Genomic DNA, 16,989 nt, shown 5'->3' on the forward strand with positions numbered 1-16,989 from the left:
AACAACAGACTGCTTCCAAATAGGAAAAGGAGTACGTCAAGGCTGTATATTGTCACCCTGCTTATTTAACTTATATGCAGAGTACATCATGAGAAACTCTGGGCTGGAGGAAGCACAAGCTGGAATCAAGATTGCCGGGAGAAATATCAATCACCTCAGATATGCAGATGACACCACCCTTATGGCAGAAAGTGAAGAAGAACTAAAAAGCCTCTTGATGACTGTGAAAGTGGAGAGTGAACAAGTTGGCTAAAACTCAACATTCAGAAAATGAAGATCATGGCATCCGGTCCCACCACTTCATGGGAAATAGATGGGGAAACAGTGGAAACACTGTCAGACTTTATTTTTGGAGGCTACAAAATCACTGCAGATGATGAATGTAGCCATGAAATTAAAAGATGCTTGCCCTTTGGAAGGAAAGTTTTGACCAACCTAGACAGCATATTAAAAAGCAAAGACATTACTTTGTCAACAAAAGTCCATCTAATCAAGGCTATGATTTTTCCATTACTCATGTATGGATGTGAGAGTTGGACTATAAAGACAGCTGAGTGCTGAAGAATTGATACTTTTGAACTGTGCTTTTGGAGAAGACTCTTGAGAGTCCCTTGGACTCTAAGGAGATTCCTCCTAAAGGAAATCAGTCCTGGGTGTTCATTGGAAGGACTGATGTTCAACCTGAAACTCCAATATTTTGGCCACCTGATGCGAAGAGCTGATTCATTGGAAAACACTCTGATGTTGGGAAAGATGGAAGGCAGGAGGAGAAGAGGACGACAGAGGATAAGGTGGTTAGATGGCATCACCGACTTAATGTACATGAGTCTGAGTAAACTCTGGGAGTTGGAGATGGACACAGAGGCCTGGCGTTCTGTGTTTCATGGGGTCGCAGGGAGTCGGACACGACAAGTGGTTGAAATGAACTGAATTGAACTGATCTCCTTTAGGATGGACTGGTTGAATCCTCTTGCAGTTCAAGGGACTCTCAAGAGTCTTCTACAACACCATAGTTCAAAAGCATCAATTCTTCTGTGCTCAGCTTTCTTTATATTCCAACTCTCACATCCATACATGACTACTGGAAAAACCATAGCTTTGACTAGATGGACATTTATTGGCAAAGTAATGTCTCTGCTTTTTGATATGCTGTCTAGGTTGGTCATAGTTTTTCTTGCAATGAGCAAGCATCTTTTAATTTCATGGCTGCAGTCACCATCTGCAGTGATTTTGGAGCCCCAATCAATAAACTCTGCCACTGTTTCCACTGTTTCCCCATCTATTTCCCATGAAATGATGGGACTGGATGCCATGATCTTAGTTTTCTGAATGTTGAGCTTTAAGCCAACTTGTTCACTCTCTTCTTTCACTGTCATCAAGAGACTCTTTAGTCCTTCTTTACTTTCTGCCATAAGGGTGGTGTCATCTGCATATCTGAGGTTATTGATATTTCTCCTGGCAATCTTGATTCCAGCTTGTGCTTCATCCAGTCCAGCATTTCTCATGATGTACTCTGCATATAATTTAAATAAGCAGGGTGACAATATACAGCATTGATGCACTACTTTTCTGATTTGGAACCTGTCTGCCATTCAGGTATGACCTAAATCTGATCCCTTATGATTATACAGTGGAGGTGACCAACAGATTAAAGGTATTAGATCTGGTAGACAGAGTGCCTGAAGAACTATGGATGGAGATTCGTAACACTGTATACGAGGCTGTGACCAAAACCATCCCAAAGGAAAAAAAAAAAGCAACAAGGTGAAGTGGTTGTCTGAGGCAGCTGTAACTGAGGAAAGGAGAGAAGCAAAAGGCAAGGGAGAAAGAGAAAGATATACCCAACTGAATTCGAAGTTCATAGAAAGCAAGAGAGATAAAAAGGCCTTCTTAAATGAACAATACAAAGAGAAGGAGGAAATTGATAGAATGGGAAAAACTAGAAATTTCTTAAAAAAAACCTGGAGATATCAAGAAAACATTTCATGCAAGGATAGGCATGATAAAGCACAGAAAAGATAAGGAGCTAACAGAAGCAGAAGAGATTAAGAAGAGTTGGCCAGAGTACATAGAACTATATAAAAAAGGCCTTAATGACTCAGATAACCACAGTAGTGTGGTCACCCACCTAGAGCCAGACATCCTGGAGCGTGAAGTCAAGTGGGCCTAAGGAAGCATTACTATGAACAAACCTAGTAGAGGTGATAGAATTCCAGCTGAGCTATTTAAAACCCTAAATGATGATGCTATTAAACTACTGCACTCAATATATCAGCAAATTTGGAAGACTCAGCAGTTGCCACAGGACTGCTGGTCAGTTTTCATTTCAATTCCAAAGAAGGATAATGGCAAAAAATGTTCAAACTACCATACAATCACACTCATTTGACATGCTAGCAAGATAACACTCAAAATCCTTCAAGCTAGGCTTCAACAGTATGTGAACCAAGAACTTCCACATGTACAAGTTGGATTTAGAAAAGGCAGAGTAATTAGAGGTGAAATTGCCAACACTTTTTGGATCATGGAGAAAGCAATGGAGTACTAGAAAAATGTTACTTCTGCTTCATTGACTATGCTGAAGCTTTTGACTGTATGAATCACAATAAACTGTGGGAAATTCTTTAAGAGATAGAAGTACCAGACCAACTTATCTGTCTCCTGAAAAACCTGTATGTGGGTAAAAAAAGTAACAGTTAGAACTGGAAGTGAAACAACTGACTGTTTCCAAATCGGGAAAGGAGTATGACAAGGCTGTATATTGTCACCCTGCTTATTTAACTTATATGCAGAGTACATCATGCAAAATGCCAGGCTGGATGAATCACAAGCTGGAATCAAGATTGCCAGGAGAAACAGCAACAACCTCAGATATTCAGATGATATCATTCATTGAAGAAAGTGAAGAGAAAATAAAGAGCCTCTTGATAAAGGTGAAAGAAGAGAATGAAAAAGCTGGCTTGAAAATCAACATTCAAAAAACTAAGATCTTGGCATTCAATACCATCACTTCATGCAAGTAGAAGGGGGAAAAGTGGAAGCAGTGGCAGATGTTATTTTCTTGGGCTCCAAAATCATTGAGGATGATGACTACAGCCATGAAATTAAAAGACACTTGCTCCTTGGAAGGAAAGCTATGACAAACCTACACAGTGTATTAAAAAGCACAGACATCACTTTGCCAACAAAGGTCCATATAGTCAAGGCTATGATTTTTCCAGTAGTCATGTATGGATGTGAGAGTTGGCCCCTGAAGATGTTGAGTGCTGAATAATTGATGCTTTTGCATCGAGGTGCTGAAAGAGACTCTTGAGAGTTCCTTGGACTACAAGGAGATCAAATCAGTCAATTCTAAAGGAAATCAACCCTGAATATTCATTGGGAGGACTAATGTTGAAGCTGAAGCTCCAATACTTTGGCCACCTGATAGTAAGAGCAGACTCATTAGAAAAGACCCTGATGATTGAGAAAGATTGAAGGCAAAAGGAGAAGAGGGTGGCAAGGGATGAGATGGTTAGAAAACATCACAGACTCAATGGACATGAATATAAGCAAACTCAGGGAGATAGAGCAGGATGGAGGGGCCTGGCATGCTGCAGGCCATAGAGTCTCAAAGAGTGGGATACTACTTAGTGACTGACCACCACTAACAACAAACCATAAGTTTATTTTTCATGTCTGTAACTCTATTTCTGCTTATATGTGGAATTTACAAAAAAAAAAAAAAAAAGAGTGGGCTTCCCTGGTGGCTCAGATGGTAAAGAATCTGCCTGCAATTCAGGAGACCTGGGTTCAATCGCTGGGTCAGGAATTTGCCTTGGAGAAGGAAATGGCTATCCACTCCAGTATTCTTGCCTGGGAAATCCCATGGACAGAGGAGCCTGGCAGGCTACCACCTGTTGGGTCGCAATGATTCAGACATGACTGAGTGACTAACACACACATTAAAAAAAAAAGAGTACAAATGAATTTATTTACGAAGTAGTGGCTTCTCTTGTTGTGCAGAGTGGGTGTCTAGATGAGTAGGCTCAGTAGTTGCAGCACTGAGCTGTGGAACACGGGCCCAGTGGTTGTGGCACATGGGCTTAGTTCTTCCAAGGCATGTGGGATCTTTTTGGAACAGGGATCGAACTGGTGTCCTCTGCATTGACAGGCAGATTTGCATTTACACCACCAGGGAAGTCCTAAAATTTTATCTTTAATTGTTTTTTTTTTTTGCCCCACCACACAACTTGTGTAATCTTAGTTTCCTGACCAGAGATTGAACCTGGGCTGTTACAGTGAAAGCCTGGAATCCTAACCACTGAGCCACCAGGGAACTCCCTAAATGTAAAATTTAAAAAAAATTATAGTAAAACATAAGATAAAAATCTCTAGGAATTAGGGCTTAAGTTCTTAGACCTAATTCCAAAATTATGATCCGTAAAATTTTAAAAAATAATAGTTGGATTTCATTAAAATTAAAAACTTTTGCTCTGCAAAGAGCTCTGTTAAGGGGATGAGTACAAAAACTATAGAGAATATTTGTAAACCACATACCTGACAAAGGACTCATACCTAGAATATAAAAGAACTTTCAAAACTCAACTGTAAAAATGCCAAACATTTTTTGTGTTCTGATTCACTTAGAACATGGAATATGAAGAGACATGTCACAGAACAGGTAAGATAAGTTTTTTGGCAAATAAGCACATGAAAAACATCCAACATCACAAGTCATTAGGAAAATGCAAATTAAGTGCTGTATCTTTATGTGGTGGTGTGTACATAATCTACTCATGTTAAAATGCTGTAGAGCTATACATGCACTTAATACCAATGTCAGGTCCTGGTTTTAGTATTGTACTATCATAAAATATATAAAATGTAACTATTTGGGGAAATTGGGTGAAAGGTACACAAGATCTCTCTGTATTACCTGTGCAACTTCCTGTGGATATATAATTATTTTTAAGTAAAAACTTAAAAGAAATTTTTAAAAATTTTATTTTATGTTTGGTTGAGCTGGGTCTTTATTGTTGTGTGAAGGCTTTGTCTATTTGCTGCAAGAGGGAGCTACTCTCTAGTTGCAGTGTGCAGGCTTCTTGTTGTTGTGGCTTCTCGCATTGCAGCGCACGGGGTTTAGGGTACGCAGGCTTCAGTAGCTGTGGCTTGCCGGCTCTAAAATGTGGGCTCAGTAGTTGTGATGTATGGTTTTATTTGCCTGGTGACATGTGGAATCTTCCTGTGCAACCTGTGTCCCCAGGATTGGCAGGCAGACTCTTAACCACTGGATCACCAGGGAGTCCAAAAATGTTTTTTAAATTTAGGAAAAACCTAAACTTTAAGTGACAGAGATTGATTAAATTTGGGGTGTCCATACAATAGACTATTCAGAATACTGGTGAAAAAGTATATATGAGTGTGAATAAATTTGCATATGTATGTGTGTGTATATGTGTGTATGATGGAGAAGGCAATGGCATCCCACTCCAGTACTCTTGCCTGGAAAATCCCATGGGCAGAGGAGCCTGGTAGGCTGCAGTCCATGGGGTCACGAAGAGTCAGACACGACTGAAGCGACTTAGCAGCAGCATGTGTGTATGAACTGAATGCAACTACCATGGGCCAGATTGCACTAGGAGGTAGGAAAGCAGACGTAAACAAGACAGTCAAGCTGCCAGCATGGAGCTAACAGTCTATTTAGGAAGCCAGACAACAATCATGCTAATGAGTTATGTTGGGAGTGTCAGAGGAGAAGCGTTGAGTACCCAGAAGACCAAATGTTGAAGTCCGGGAAGCCTTCCATGGGGAAGCTGATGCTTTACCTGAAACTTGAAGGCTGACTATGAGTTCCTCAGGCAAAGGGTATGGGAGAAAGGAGAGAGCCATTCTGACTAGAAACGAATGCACAGGCAGAGTCCCGGAGTTCACATGCAGGATGGAGTGTCCAAGAAGAGAAAATAAGCTTGGTGTTGCTGTAGCACAGGGCCTGGGTTTAGAGGGGCAGAGGATGGTGTTTGACAAAGCTGGTCAGCCAGCAGGGGCCAGGTCTTGGAAGACCTGGTAAAAGGAGTTAGGAATATGGGACACCAAGGCAGTGGGAAGTCAGTGAAATGTTTCTAGAAGAGAAGGGCCATAGGTGAGGGCAGGGTGAGGATGAAGTCAGGAGACCAGGCAGAAGGTAATGGTTTGTTCAGACCAAGTAGTGGTGGGGGTGGATAGAGAGGAAGGCATGGTCCTGCGGAGACAGCTAGCAGGACTGACTGGACTGAATGATTGAAAGGCCATAGATGAGGGCGAGGAGGATGGTCAGGAGATGGTGGGGAGGGTGACACTCAAGTTGCTCCAGGAACCATTTGTCAAGATGGGCAGCAGTAGGAGAAGATCAGGAATTTGGGGAGGAGTGGGTGAGAAGGGGCAGAGAAGTCCATCTCAGACATGTTAAGATTGAAGCATCTATGGAATACCTGGGCAGGAATGTCTGGATGGCAGAGCCCAAGGCTGGGCTCTCAGAGGAGATGGAGCTGTAGGTCTGGGAGGCAGCATCTGTGTGGGGCTTAGAATTTTGGCTGCAGGTGAAATGGCCAAGAAGTGTGTAGAATATAAAGAGAAAAGAGCTTTATTAGTTAGGATTCTGTTATAAATGTCAGGGATGAGTCAGGAAACCCCAAAGCTTCAGAGAGGGACTGGACCAGAGAAGGTCAGGCCAGGAGAGTTTTTTCCCTTGAAGTCTCTCATCTCACCTTCCCAGTTTCCTCTTGTTCTCTAGCCAGTGATGGAGGAAAGATGGTCACCCAATAACTTCTATGTGGATATTCACCAGAATGCTGTAGCCCCAAACAGATTTATGGAGCATAGAGTGGGCCAGTTGGAGTCACCACATTCCACAAGGTGGCAATGAAGAAAGTTCTTTAGATGTTCTGGCTGGATATTCTGAGTGCGGGGAAGAACCAGGAGGAGCACTGACATTTAAAAGGTCAAAAGAATGGGAGTTGGCAAAAGCAAATGAGAGGCATATGGAGAGTCTTAGAAAGAAATTCAGAAAAGAGGGAAGTGGGCAGAAGCTCAGGAAAGACACATCTCATGAATGAGATAGCAGTCACCGGATCCAATGCTGCCAAGAGGCAGAGTAAGAGGAAGACTGGAAAATGTATGCCCAATTTAGTGGCAGCCTGCAGTGAGGACAGGAGACGGGAGATAACCAGTGTAGACAGATGTTTTCCATTCCAGAACCTAGATGAAAACAGAGATGGGGCAATAGCTGGAGGGAAGCCTTGGGTCTAGAAAGTATTGTTTAAATTTTTCTAAGGCCAGTGAACTAAAGAGCCTCTTGATGAAAATGAAAGAGGAGAGTGAAAAAGTTGGCTTAAAACTCCACATTCAGAAAACTAAGATCATGGCATCCAGTCCCATCACTTTAGGGCAAATAGATGGGGAAACAATGGAAACAGTGAGAGATTTTATTTGGGGGGGCTCCAAAATCATTGCAGATGCTGACTACAGCCATGAAATTAAAAGATGCTTGTTCATTGCAAGAAAAACTATGAGCAACCTAGACAGCATATTAAAAAGCAGAGACATTACTTTGCCAATAAATGTCCATCTAGTCAAAGCTATGGTTTTTCCAGTAGTCATGTATGGATGTGAGAGTTGGAATATAAAGAAAGCTGAGCACAGAAGAATTGATGCTTTTGAACTGTGGTGTTGGAGAACACTCTTGAGAGTCCCTTGGACTGCAGGGAGATCCAACCACTCCATCCCAAAGGAGATCAGTTCTGAATATTCATTGGAAGGACTGATGCTGAAGCTGTACTCTAATACTTTGGCCACCTGATGTGAAGAACTGACTCATTTGAAAAGACCCTGAAGCTGGGAAAGATTGAGGGCAGAAGGAGAAGGGGACGACAGAGGATGAGATGGTTGGATGGCACCACCGACCCAGGGACATGAGTTTAAGCAAGCTCTGGGAGTTGTTGATGGACAGGGAGGCCTGGTATGCTGCAGTCCATGGTGTCACAAAGAGTTGGACACGACTAAGAGACTGAACTGAACTGAAGGCCAGTGAGGTCTATTTGTAATTCAAAGCCAGAGAAGCCAAAGGGGGAGGGGTGGTTCTTTTCAAGCCCCAGTGCAGAGTCTAGAGAACCAAGGACAAGGTGTGATGCCAAGCAGAGGCTGCAGGATCACAGCTCTGAGAAAGAATAGGCTCTAGTTTGGGAGAAATCAGAAAACAGAACTCTGGTTTCATACACAGAAAATGTAATCCTTCTGATGACTAAAATGTAGATATTTCATAAACTTCAATGGGGAAAACTAAAGATTTTAATAAAAAATCCAGTTCTGCCTTTGACTTCCACTTTGCTGAAAGTTCTTAAGAGATCATGCTGTACAGCAGTAGCTCCCACACTTTAGTGTCACAGGTTGATTCTGGCGGCCCAGGGTTTCTGTTTCTGTAGGCCTGAGGTGAAGTTCAAGAATTTGCATTTCCAAGATCCCAGGTGATAATGCTGCTGCTTGGCCACATTGAGAATCATTTCTCTAGATCCTGGTTCTCAGAATCTGTATGTGGCCTGGGAATCTGGAAATAAAGCGAATTTATAGAGTACATGTGCAAGTTGGATGAAAATGTATCTAGCTGCAAGAAAAAAAAGGGTTAGAAAGAATGCAAGATTGTGAAAGTAAGGAAAAATATTAAAGGGAATATACTGTTTTAATTTTTAAATTAGTAGTTCTTGTAGTCCTGAGAAAATATGAAAATAATAAAAATATTAAAAGGAATGTGGCATCTTTAAAAAGAAGGATAAAATTTGGTGTAAAAATAAAGGCCTTAAGGGAATCCCTGATCATCCAGTGGTTAGGACTCTGTGCTTTCACTGCTAAGTGTGGGGGTTCAATCCCTGAGAGGGGAACTAAGATCTCAGAAGCTGCACAGCATGGCCAAAAAAAGAAAAGTCATTGTGATTATATTAGCAGACAGCAAACTTGGTCCCATATTCCAAGTGCTGTTGAAAAGAACACTGGCTTCCCAACAAGAGACTTAGGTCAAGCCCCAGCTTTATCACTGTCTGGTTTCAAGATGCTGTGTATCTTTCTGACCTCCATCTCTTCTCTTTCAGAAGAAGAGAAAAATTCTCCCTGAAAAACAAAAATTCTCTTTCAAAAAAATTTTATAGAACCTCTTCATTGTTTCATAAAACATAATGAGAAAGTGCTGTGTCGTAGGGAAGCAAAATTTTCCACCCCAGAAATTGTCTCCATGGCATGAAAATTCATTTAGACTGATTATTTTTAAGGCCTGAAAGACTCAGGAAGAACCTTTAATCTACACCCCAGTTGCCTAAAACAATGTGGATAGTAAGATCTTGTTTCTGGAAGGGAGCTATTACCATCAATATTATAGTTTGAAACTAGGCTTGTAGACTGGGAGGAACTTAGCAGAATCTGTTTGTTAGAATTGCACTCTGTATCCGATTGTCTCCGCAGGGTCCAGGGAACATTTGTTTACCAAACATTTGCTATTCCATCTCCGTGTGCCTTCCTCACCTCTGAAGTCCCAAGCCACTACCTCCAACATCCTCTTTGGTCTTTAACTGATGATGAGGGCTTTAGACATTTTGGCGAGTTACAGTTTTCCTGGGTCTCTCCCATGTCTACATATTACTAAACCTTTTTTTTCCCTGTTAATTTTTCTCATATCAATATAATGCTTAGAAAAGCCTGAAGAACTTAAAAGGGTAGAGGAAAATTTCTTTCTCCCTGACAGTACTTTGAAAGATATAAAATCTCATATAATTACAACCTATTTTTTTACCTTAAATTTTTTTTTAAGAAACTTCCTGATGGTTCAGTAGTTAGGGCTCCATGATTTCACTCCTGGGGGCCCAGGTTAAAATCCCTGGTTGGGGAACTAAGATCCTACAAGCCACATGGCATGGCCCCTCCCCCACCACCCCCACCACCAATTTTTTTTTTTTTCAGGAGTTAATTATCATAATGGACATATTTCCAATGTGTGTGTAATATTCAAGCTCACTGTCATTCTCTTTCCTATGAACATAATCACCAAGTCTGTCTTTCTAACTTTAAATGTGTTATCTTTCACCTCCATCAGTTTCCAGTTCTCTGGAATTTTCTGCTCCTGAAGAAATCTCTATGTAGTATTTCTGGACCTGTCTTTTTGTTGCAGGAAGGGAGATCCCTTTGGGGCTCAAGAGTGGGTTCTTGTCTAACACTCAGAAGTGAATTGTCCAAGGAGACACACATGCTGACAGAGCAAGAGACTTTATTGGGAAGGGATGCCCCGGTTATGAGCAAGAGGGAGAAGGAACCCAGGGCTGCTCTGCCACATGGCTCCCAGCCTCAGTCTTGGGTTTTATGGGGATGGGATTAATTTCCTGGTCATCTCTGGCCAATCATTCTGACTTTGGCCTACTGGTGCACACATTGCTCAGCCAAGAGGGATTCCAGCAAGGAAGATTTTGAGAGGTTGATAGGACATGTGGTATCTCCTTTTGACCTTTTCCCAACTCTTCCAGTTGGTGGTGGCTGGTTAGTTCCGTGTTCCTTTAGGACTTCCTGGCTTAAATAACTCATGCAAGTGGTTACTATTGTGCCTGACCAGTGTGGGTGGTTTCAGTCAGTGTTTCCCCTAACATTTTAGCCAAAACTCACTGGTGTCTAGAGAGAACACAGCCTCTAGCTGAATATCTGTGGTAGTTACTCTAGTAAACAGATGGGAGAAAATCGAATGACAAAAAGAGTAAGGCCAACAATTTTTGATTTGATCCTTGCATAGGAAGCACCGCGGTCTTTGGGTATGGTGATCTTTGGGAAGCAAGATTGGAGCTTCAATTTGTCACATATGTCATACTTATTTGCTCAGTGTGTGAAGCTGAAGCTAGTTGGATCTGTTGCTCTGAAAACAGTTCATTCAGATGTGCCCATTCACTTTTCCTTCAAAGCTCCTCTCACATTTGCCATCCATAATGATGTTAAGGTGTAGAACCAGAGCCCCAGTGTTCCTGCAAACATTCCCCTCTCCCCCACTGCTTCCAAAGTGTGTGCAGTGTAGTCAGAATCTTAGACAATGGTGGAAAAAGAACTGAGCAACCCCAGTGGCCATGTTCCTGCCTCTCCTTCCCCCATCCAATCAGCTCCTTACAGTGGGGGCAAGAAGTTCACTCTCCTTTTTTCCAAATTCATAAGATTTGATTCCTTGTTTTTTTGAGCATAAAAAGATAGGGAAGGACAAGCCCTTCAAGAGATCCTTGGAAAAGCAGGTTGTGAAATCCACGCGGCTCTCCCCTTCCATCAAGAACCTTTACTGCTTCTTCCTTGGATGCCTGCCTCATCCTGTCTCACTGAATTCCCACTTCCATGCACACTGTTAGCTAACACAAGAGGCTTCATCAAGAAAATGTCCAGATTGGTAGACTTGGGCCCTGGGGGTGGGAACAGGCAGGGGCAGGGCCTTGAAGAGGCAACAGCCTGGGTTGATTCCCGCTCCGCTTGATGTTGGGTGAATTATCCAATCACGCAGGCCCTGAGTTTTTCATCTGGATGATGGAGACCATAAAGATACCTATCTCAGAGTGCTGTTGTGTATGTAGAATGAGATATTGCACAAAATCAGAGCTCAATGACCTTGGTCATTTTAATCATTATAGAGCATGGCTTATGATTTTTAAGAGAGGTTGTGATTTTAACACCTTGGCATGCTGTTCTTGGCAGGATGGAGACAACTATGTTCAGGAAATGGAGAAGTCCAAGAATGTCCTTTGCAATGGCTCAGCTAGACCTAGTCATTAACATGGCAACTTGTTTCCTCCAGCTACCTTTACTGCAGCTTGAAAACCTGATAACTGCACTTTCTTCCATGATTCAAGTAGATCTGAAGTGCAGTTCAGTTCAGTTCAGGTGCTCAGTAGTGTCTGACTTTGCAGTCCCATGGACTGCAGCACACCAAGCGCCCCTGTCCGTCACCAATCCCCAGAGCTTGCTCAAACTCATGTCCATTGAGCTGGTGATGCTGCCTCTGGCAAAGGGCTCTATCCAGAGACAGTAATGTTTCTCTTTTTCTTTTGCAGACCTCAGAGGATGAGCCTTCTGAAAAGGACGCCCTGCAGCCAGGTCGCAACATTGTGGCTGCTGGCTATGCACTCTATGGAAGTGCAACCCTGGTGGCTCTTTCCACAGGGCAAGGAGTGGACCTCTTCATGCTTGACCCAGTAGGTACCTAGTGATGAAGTATGAGCCTTTGTGCTTTAATTCTGTCCCCTGGGATAATTTACTGGTTATTCCTAATACTTGCTTTGGGGGTCAGGGAGTCTAGTTTGGGGGACCAACAGCATCATCTAAAAACATTAAGATCTCTGTTCATGGGAGGGTATTTGAGGGGTTCTACATGGTCAAATGTATCACTCAGGCCCTGTTTGTAAGGAATTTATTATCAAAAAAATATATTCAGCTTCTGTGGTTTGTGGAAATACAATGACTTAAGAATCCCAATGCTGCCAATTTACAGACAGAAACAGATTCTTTTTGTTTGTTTGTTTTTTGGCCACTTTGTGCAACATGCAAGGTCTTAGTTCCCTGACCAGGGATCCAGTTGGTGACCCTGCATCGGAAGTGTAGAATCTTAACCTCTGAACCACCAAGGAAGTCCCAAACATGGATTCTTTACAGTAGCACCATCCAATAGAATTTTCTGTGATAATGGTTATGTTCTGTAATCTATGCTGTCTGGTATGGTGGCCACTAGCCTTCTGTGACCATTGAACATTTGCAGTGAGTTAGTGTGACTGAGAAACTGGGTTTTTACATTTTATTTCATTTTAATTAATTTAAATAACTACACGTGACTATTGGACTACTGGTACCCTATTGGACACCAGTTTGGACGATGTCCCCTAATATACATGTTTTTCCCAAAAGGATGAGTCACTGGTAGAAAGCTGTTTTATCAAATACTGTGTTATTCTCCACACTTTCCACAATGATAAAATAGCAGTAGCAGAAGAAGAAGAAGCACCACCTCTGGGTAGATGAAAAATGTAACAGTGCTGATTGGAAGAAATAATTGGATACAGACACAGAGTTCAAAAACAAAGATTGAGCCTTCATGGCAAATATACATTAAAAATGTTCAGGGGATCAACTGTTCTTAAAATTTTTCATGTCAATGGAAAATATTAAAAACAATAAACAATAAATTTACTACACATACTTTTACTTGCTAACTATGAAACTTTTTTGTAATACTATGATCAAGCTAATCCATCATTTCATAGAAGCAAGGTATCTATTCTGAGAATTAGTGATTTGGGGGGGCCTCTAGAATGAACAATTCAGTACAGTTCAGTTCAGTCGCTCAGTCGTGTCTGACTTTGCGACCCCATGGACTGCAGCACGTCAGGCTTCCCTGTCCATCAACAACTCCTGGAACTTTCTCAAACTCATGTCCATCAAGTTGGTGATGCCATCCAACCATCTCATCCTCTGTCGTCCCCTTCTCCTCTTGCCTTCAATCTTTCCCAGCGTCAGGGTGTTTTCCAGTGAGTCAGTTCTTCACAGCAGGTGGCCAGAGTATTGGAGTACGGCTTCAGCATCAGTCCTTCCAATGAATATTCAGGACTGATCTCCTTTAGGATGGGCTGGTTGGATCTCTTTGCAGTCCAAGGGACTCTCAAGAGTCTTCTCCAACACCACAGTTCAAAAGCATCAATTCTTCTGTGCTCAGCTTTCTTTATATTCCAACTCTCACATCCATTTGTGACTACTGGAAAAACTATAGCTTTAGATCGACCTTTGGTGGCAAAGTAATGTCTCTGTTTTAAATATGCTGTCTAGGTTGGTCATAGCTTTTCTTCCAGTGAGCAAGCATCTTTTAATTTCATGGCTGCAGTCACCATCTGCAGTGATTTTGGAGCCCCCAAAATAAAATCTCCCACTGTTTCCATTGTTTCCCCATCTATTTGCCATAAAGTGATGGGACTGGATGCCATGATCTTAGTTTTATGAATGTGGAGTTTTAAGCCAACTTTTTCACTCTCCTCTTTTGCTTTTATCAAAAGGCTGCTTAGTTTGCCCTGCTTATTTAACTTTTATGCAGAATAAAGCATGAGAAATGCTCGGCTTGATGAAGCACAAGCCAGAATCAAGATTGCCAGGAGAAATATCAATAGAACTTCAGATATGAAGATGACATCACCCTTATGGCAGAAAGCGAAGAAGAACTAAAGAGCCTCTTGATGAAAGTGAAAGAGGAGAGTGAAAAAGTTGGCTTAAAACTCAACATTCAGAAAACGAAGATTTTGGCATCTGGTCCCATCACTTCATGGCAAACAGATGGGGAAACAGTGGAAGCAGTGGCTGACTTTATTTTGGGGGGCTCCAAAATCATTGCAGATGCTAACTGCAGCCATTAAATGAAAAGATGCTTACTCCTTGGAAGAAAAGTTATGATCAACCTAGACAGTGTATTAAAAAGCAGAGACAGTACTTTGCCAACAAATGTCTGTCTAGTCAAGGCTATGGTTTTTCCAGTAGTCACGTATGGATGTGAGAGTTGGACTATAAAGAAAGCTGAGTGCTGAAGAATTGATGCTTTTGAACTGTGGTGTTGGAGAAGACTCTTGAGAGTCCCTTGGACTGCAAGGAGATCCAACCAGTCCATCCTAAAGGAGATCAGTCCTGAGTGTTCATTGGAAGGACTGATGTTGAAGCTGAAACTCCAATACTCTGGCCACCTGATGCGAAGAGCTGACTCATTTGAAAAGACCCTGATGCTGGGAAAGATTGAAAGCAAGAGGAGAAGGGGACGACAGAGGGTGAGATGGTTGGATGGCATCACCGAATCAATGGACATGAGTTTGAGTGGACTCCGGGAGTTGTCTATAGACAGGGAGGCCTGGTGTGCTGCAGTCCATGGGGTGGCAATGAGTCAGACACGACTGAGCAACTGAACTGATTGAGCATCCAGTGAGCCCTCAGATACCATTCTAGGCAGTGGAGGGAGATAATGCACTGGTCAAACAGAAATTATCTGTCAGGAGTTTACATGCTGATGCATACGAATGCATGCAGCTCTGGTCATGGTGCCTGCGGGTGTATCATTTAGTTTGCTAATGTGCACTGAGGCTCAAAGTCTAGTGAAAGTTGACTCTGTCTGCCATCTTGGACCTGTTTGAGTCTAGTCAGTTTATTTTGTGTCCTTGTATTATGTCATTCTTTTAAAGACTGTACTCTGTCCACTTCCCTCCTATATCAATTGTCACATGCTCTCTGCTGAGCTTTCTTTATTAGCCTGAAAACCCACAAAGGACACTTGAACAAGGACCCTATGTATGAAGCTTAGGACCTGAGAGGTTGAAGCAGCATATGGCACTTGTTACAGGTAGAAAACCATGGAGGGTGGCCTGCACATTACTCAGGCAGAGCCTCACAGGACAAAGTTCCTTGGTGGGGCAACCAGGGCCTCCCTAATCTGCGAGTGTACAGGGCTGGTAATTTGATTTTGTCAGAGCACAGATTTTGTTCAGGTACAGAGGGACTACCTCACTTAACCAAACACTCAACTGTGGTCTAAGCCACAATGAGAGGTATTTGTTTACATATGACAGATATAATTTCGAAATGGCAGGGATATGGTGCCTGATCATCAGGTGCCCTCTTGTCCAAGTTGTGGAAGGACATTTGTATACACAGTGGGTGCTAGTGATCCCAGTCAGAACAAAGGTATGTATTTTCCAGGTTGGAGTAAGGCTCCACAACCATCTTTACCCCACAATAGAGAACACCTCGCCAGGGGCCTGAGTGTCCACATTCCCAGCCCTGGGGTGGATAAACAAGTGAAGACATTATTTAGACAACAGTTGTGTATCTGTCTTGATCTTCATGGTGCTGGAGAATACCCTTGAGAGTCCCTTGGACAGCAAGGAGATCAAATAGTCAATCCTGAAGGAAATCAACCCTGAATATTCATTAGAAGGACTGATGATGAAGCTGAAGCTCCAATACTTTGGCCGTCTAATGCAAAGAGCCAACTCATTAGAAAAGACCCTGATGCTGAGAAAGACTGATGGCAGGATGAAAAAGGGATGATAAAGGATGAGATGGTTGGATGACATCACTGACTCAATGGACATGAGTTTAAGCAGGCTCCAGGAGATGGTGATGGACAGGGAAACCTGGCATGCTGCAGTCCATGGGGTTTCAAAGCATCAGACACGACTGAGTGACTGAACTGAAAGAGTCAAGGATCTTGGATAACTAAGTAAAGGGTGTTATTGCATTAACAGAAAAGCTGAGGCCCCAGGTTAGCAATGGGCAGGTCTAGGAGAGAGGATTCACAGGACCAGTCCCACAGCACAGCCCCTGGTCTGGACACCACCCATGATGCTGTGTCTCTCTCTCAGGTTTCAAATGCCAGGAAGGAGTAATTATGTTGCCAAGCTAAGTCAAGTATTTGACCTTGGGCTAGGGGAGGTCCAGCTTAGAGTCTTTCTAGACTGGCATCCAATAGGAAGAGTTAATTATTCAAAGGAAGTTCAGGTGCTTTTAAAAAGTGGAACTCCACACTGGGCTACTCTAAAGCAACAAATGTCTAGAGCAGGTTATTAAAGTTCATGATCCAGAGACTGTTGAGAACTTCCCTAAGAAGCTGGGTTTACTAAGCTTGGGAGAAGGCATTCTAGAAGAACCCTGAGGCCTCATGCTGAGAGGGGGTTCAGTTCAGTTCAGTTGCTCAGTCTTGTCCAACTCTGCAATCCCATGGACTGTAGCATGCCAAGCCCCCTGTCCATCACCAACTCCGAGAGCTTGCTCAAATTCATGTCCATCAAGTTGGTGATGCCATTCAACTGTCTCATTCAGATGAGAGAGGAAGTTGGCATGGTCTTATTATATATAGAACATGGGTTTTTGCTTGATGATTCTAAGGAAGGTTTGAGAAAGAGAGGGTCAATTCTGGATTGGGTATTGTCTAGATGTGGGTACAATGAATGATTT

General features: G+C 42.5%; 1 protein-coding gene across 1 annotated transcript in view; it reads left to right on the top strand.

Moving 5' to 3' along the window:
* FBP2 (fructose-bisphosphatase 2) overlaps nucleotides 1–16,989 on the top strand; it is a 51,036-nt gene that overhangs the window by 17,701 nt on the left and 16,346 nt on the right. The window contains exon 4 of the mRNA XM_069575592.1: nucleotides 12,069–12,209. Within this exon, the coding sequence (XP_069431693.1) occupies nucleotides 12,069–12,209 (141 nt within the window). The remainder of the gene's footprint in view (nucleotides 1–12,068; nucleotides 12,210–16,989) is intronic.

This window comes from Ovis canadensis, chromosome 2, assembly GCF_042477335.2.
Source record: "Ovis canadensis isolate MfBH-ARS-UI-01 breed Bighorn chromosome 2, ARS-UI_OviCan_v2, whole genome shotgun sequence".
Taxonomy (NCBI): domain Eukaryota; kingdom Metazoa; phylum Chordata; class Mammalia; order Artiodactyla; family Bovidae; genus Ovis; species Ovis canadensis.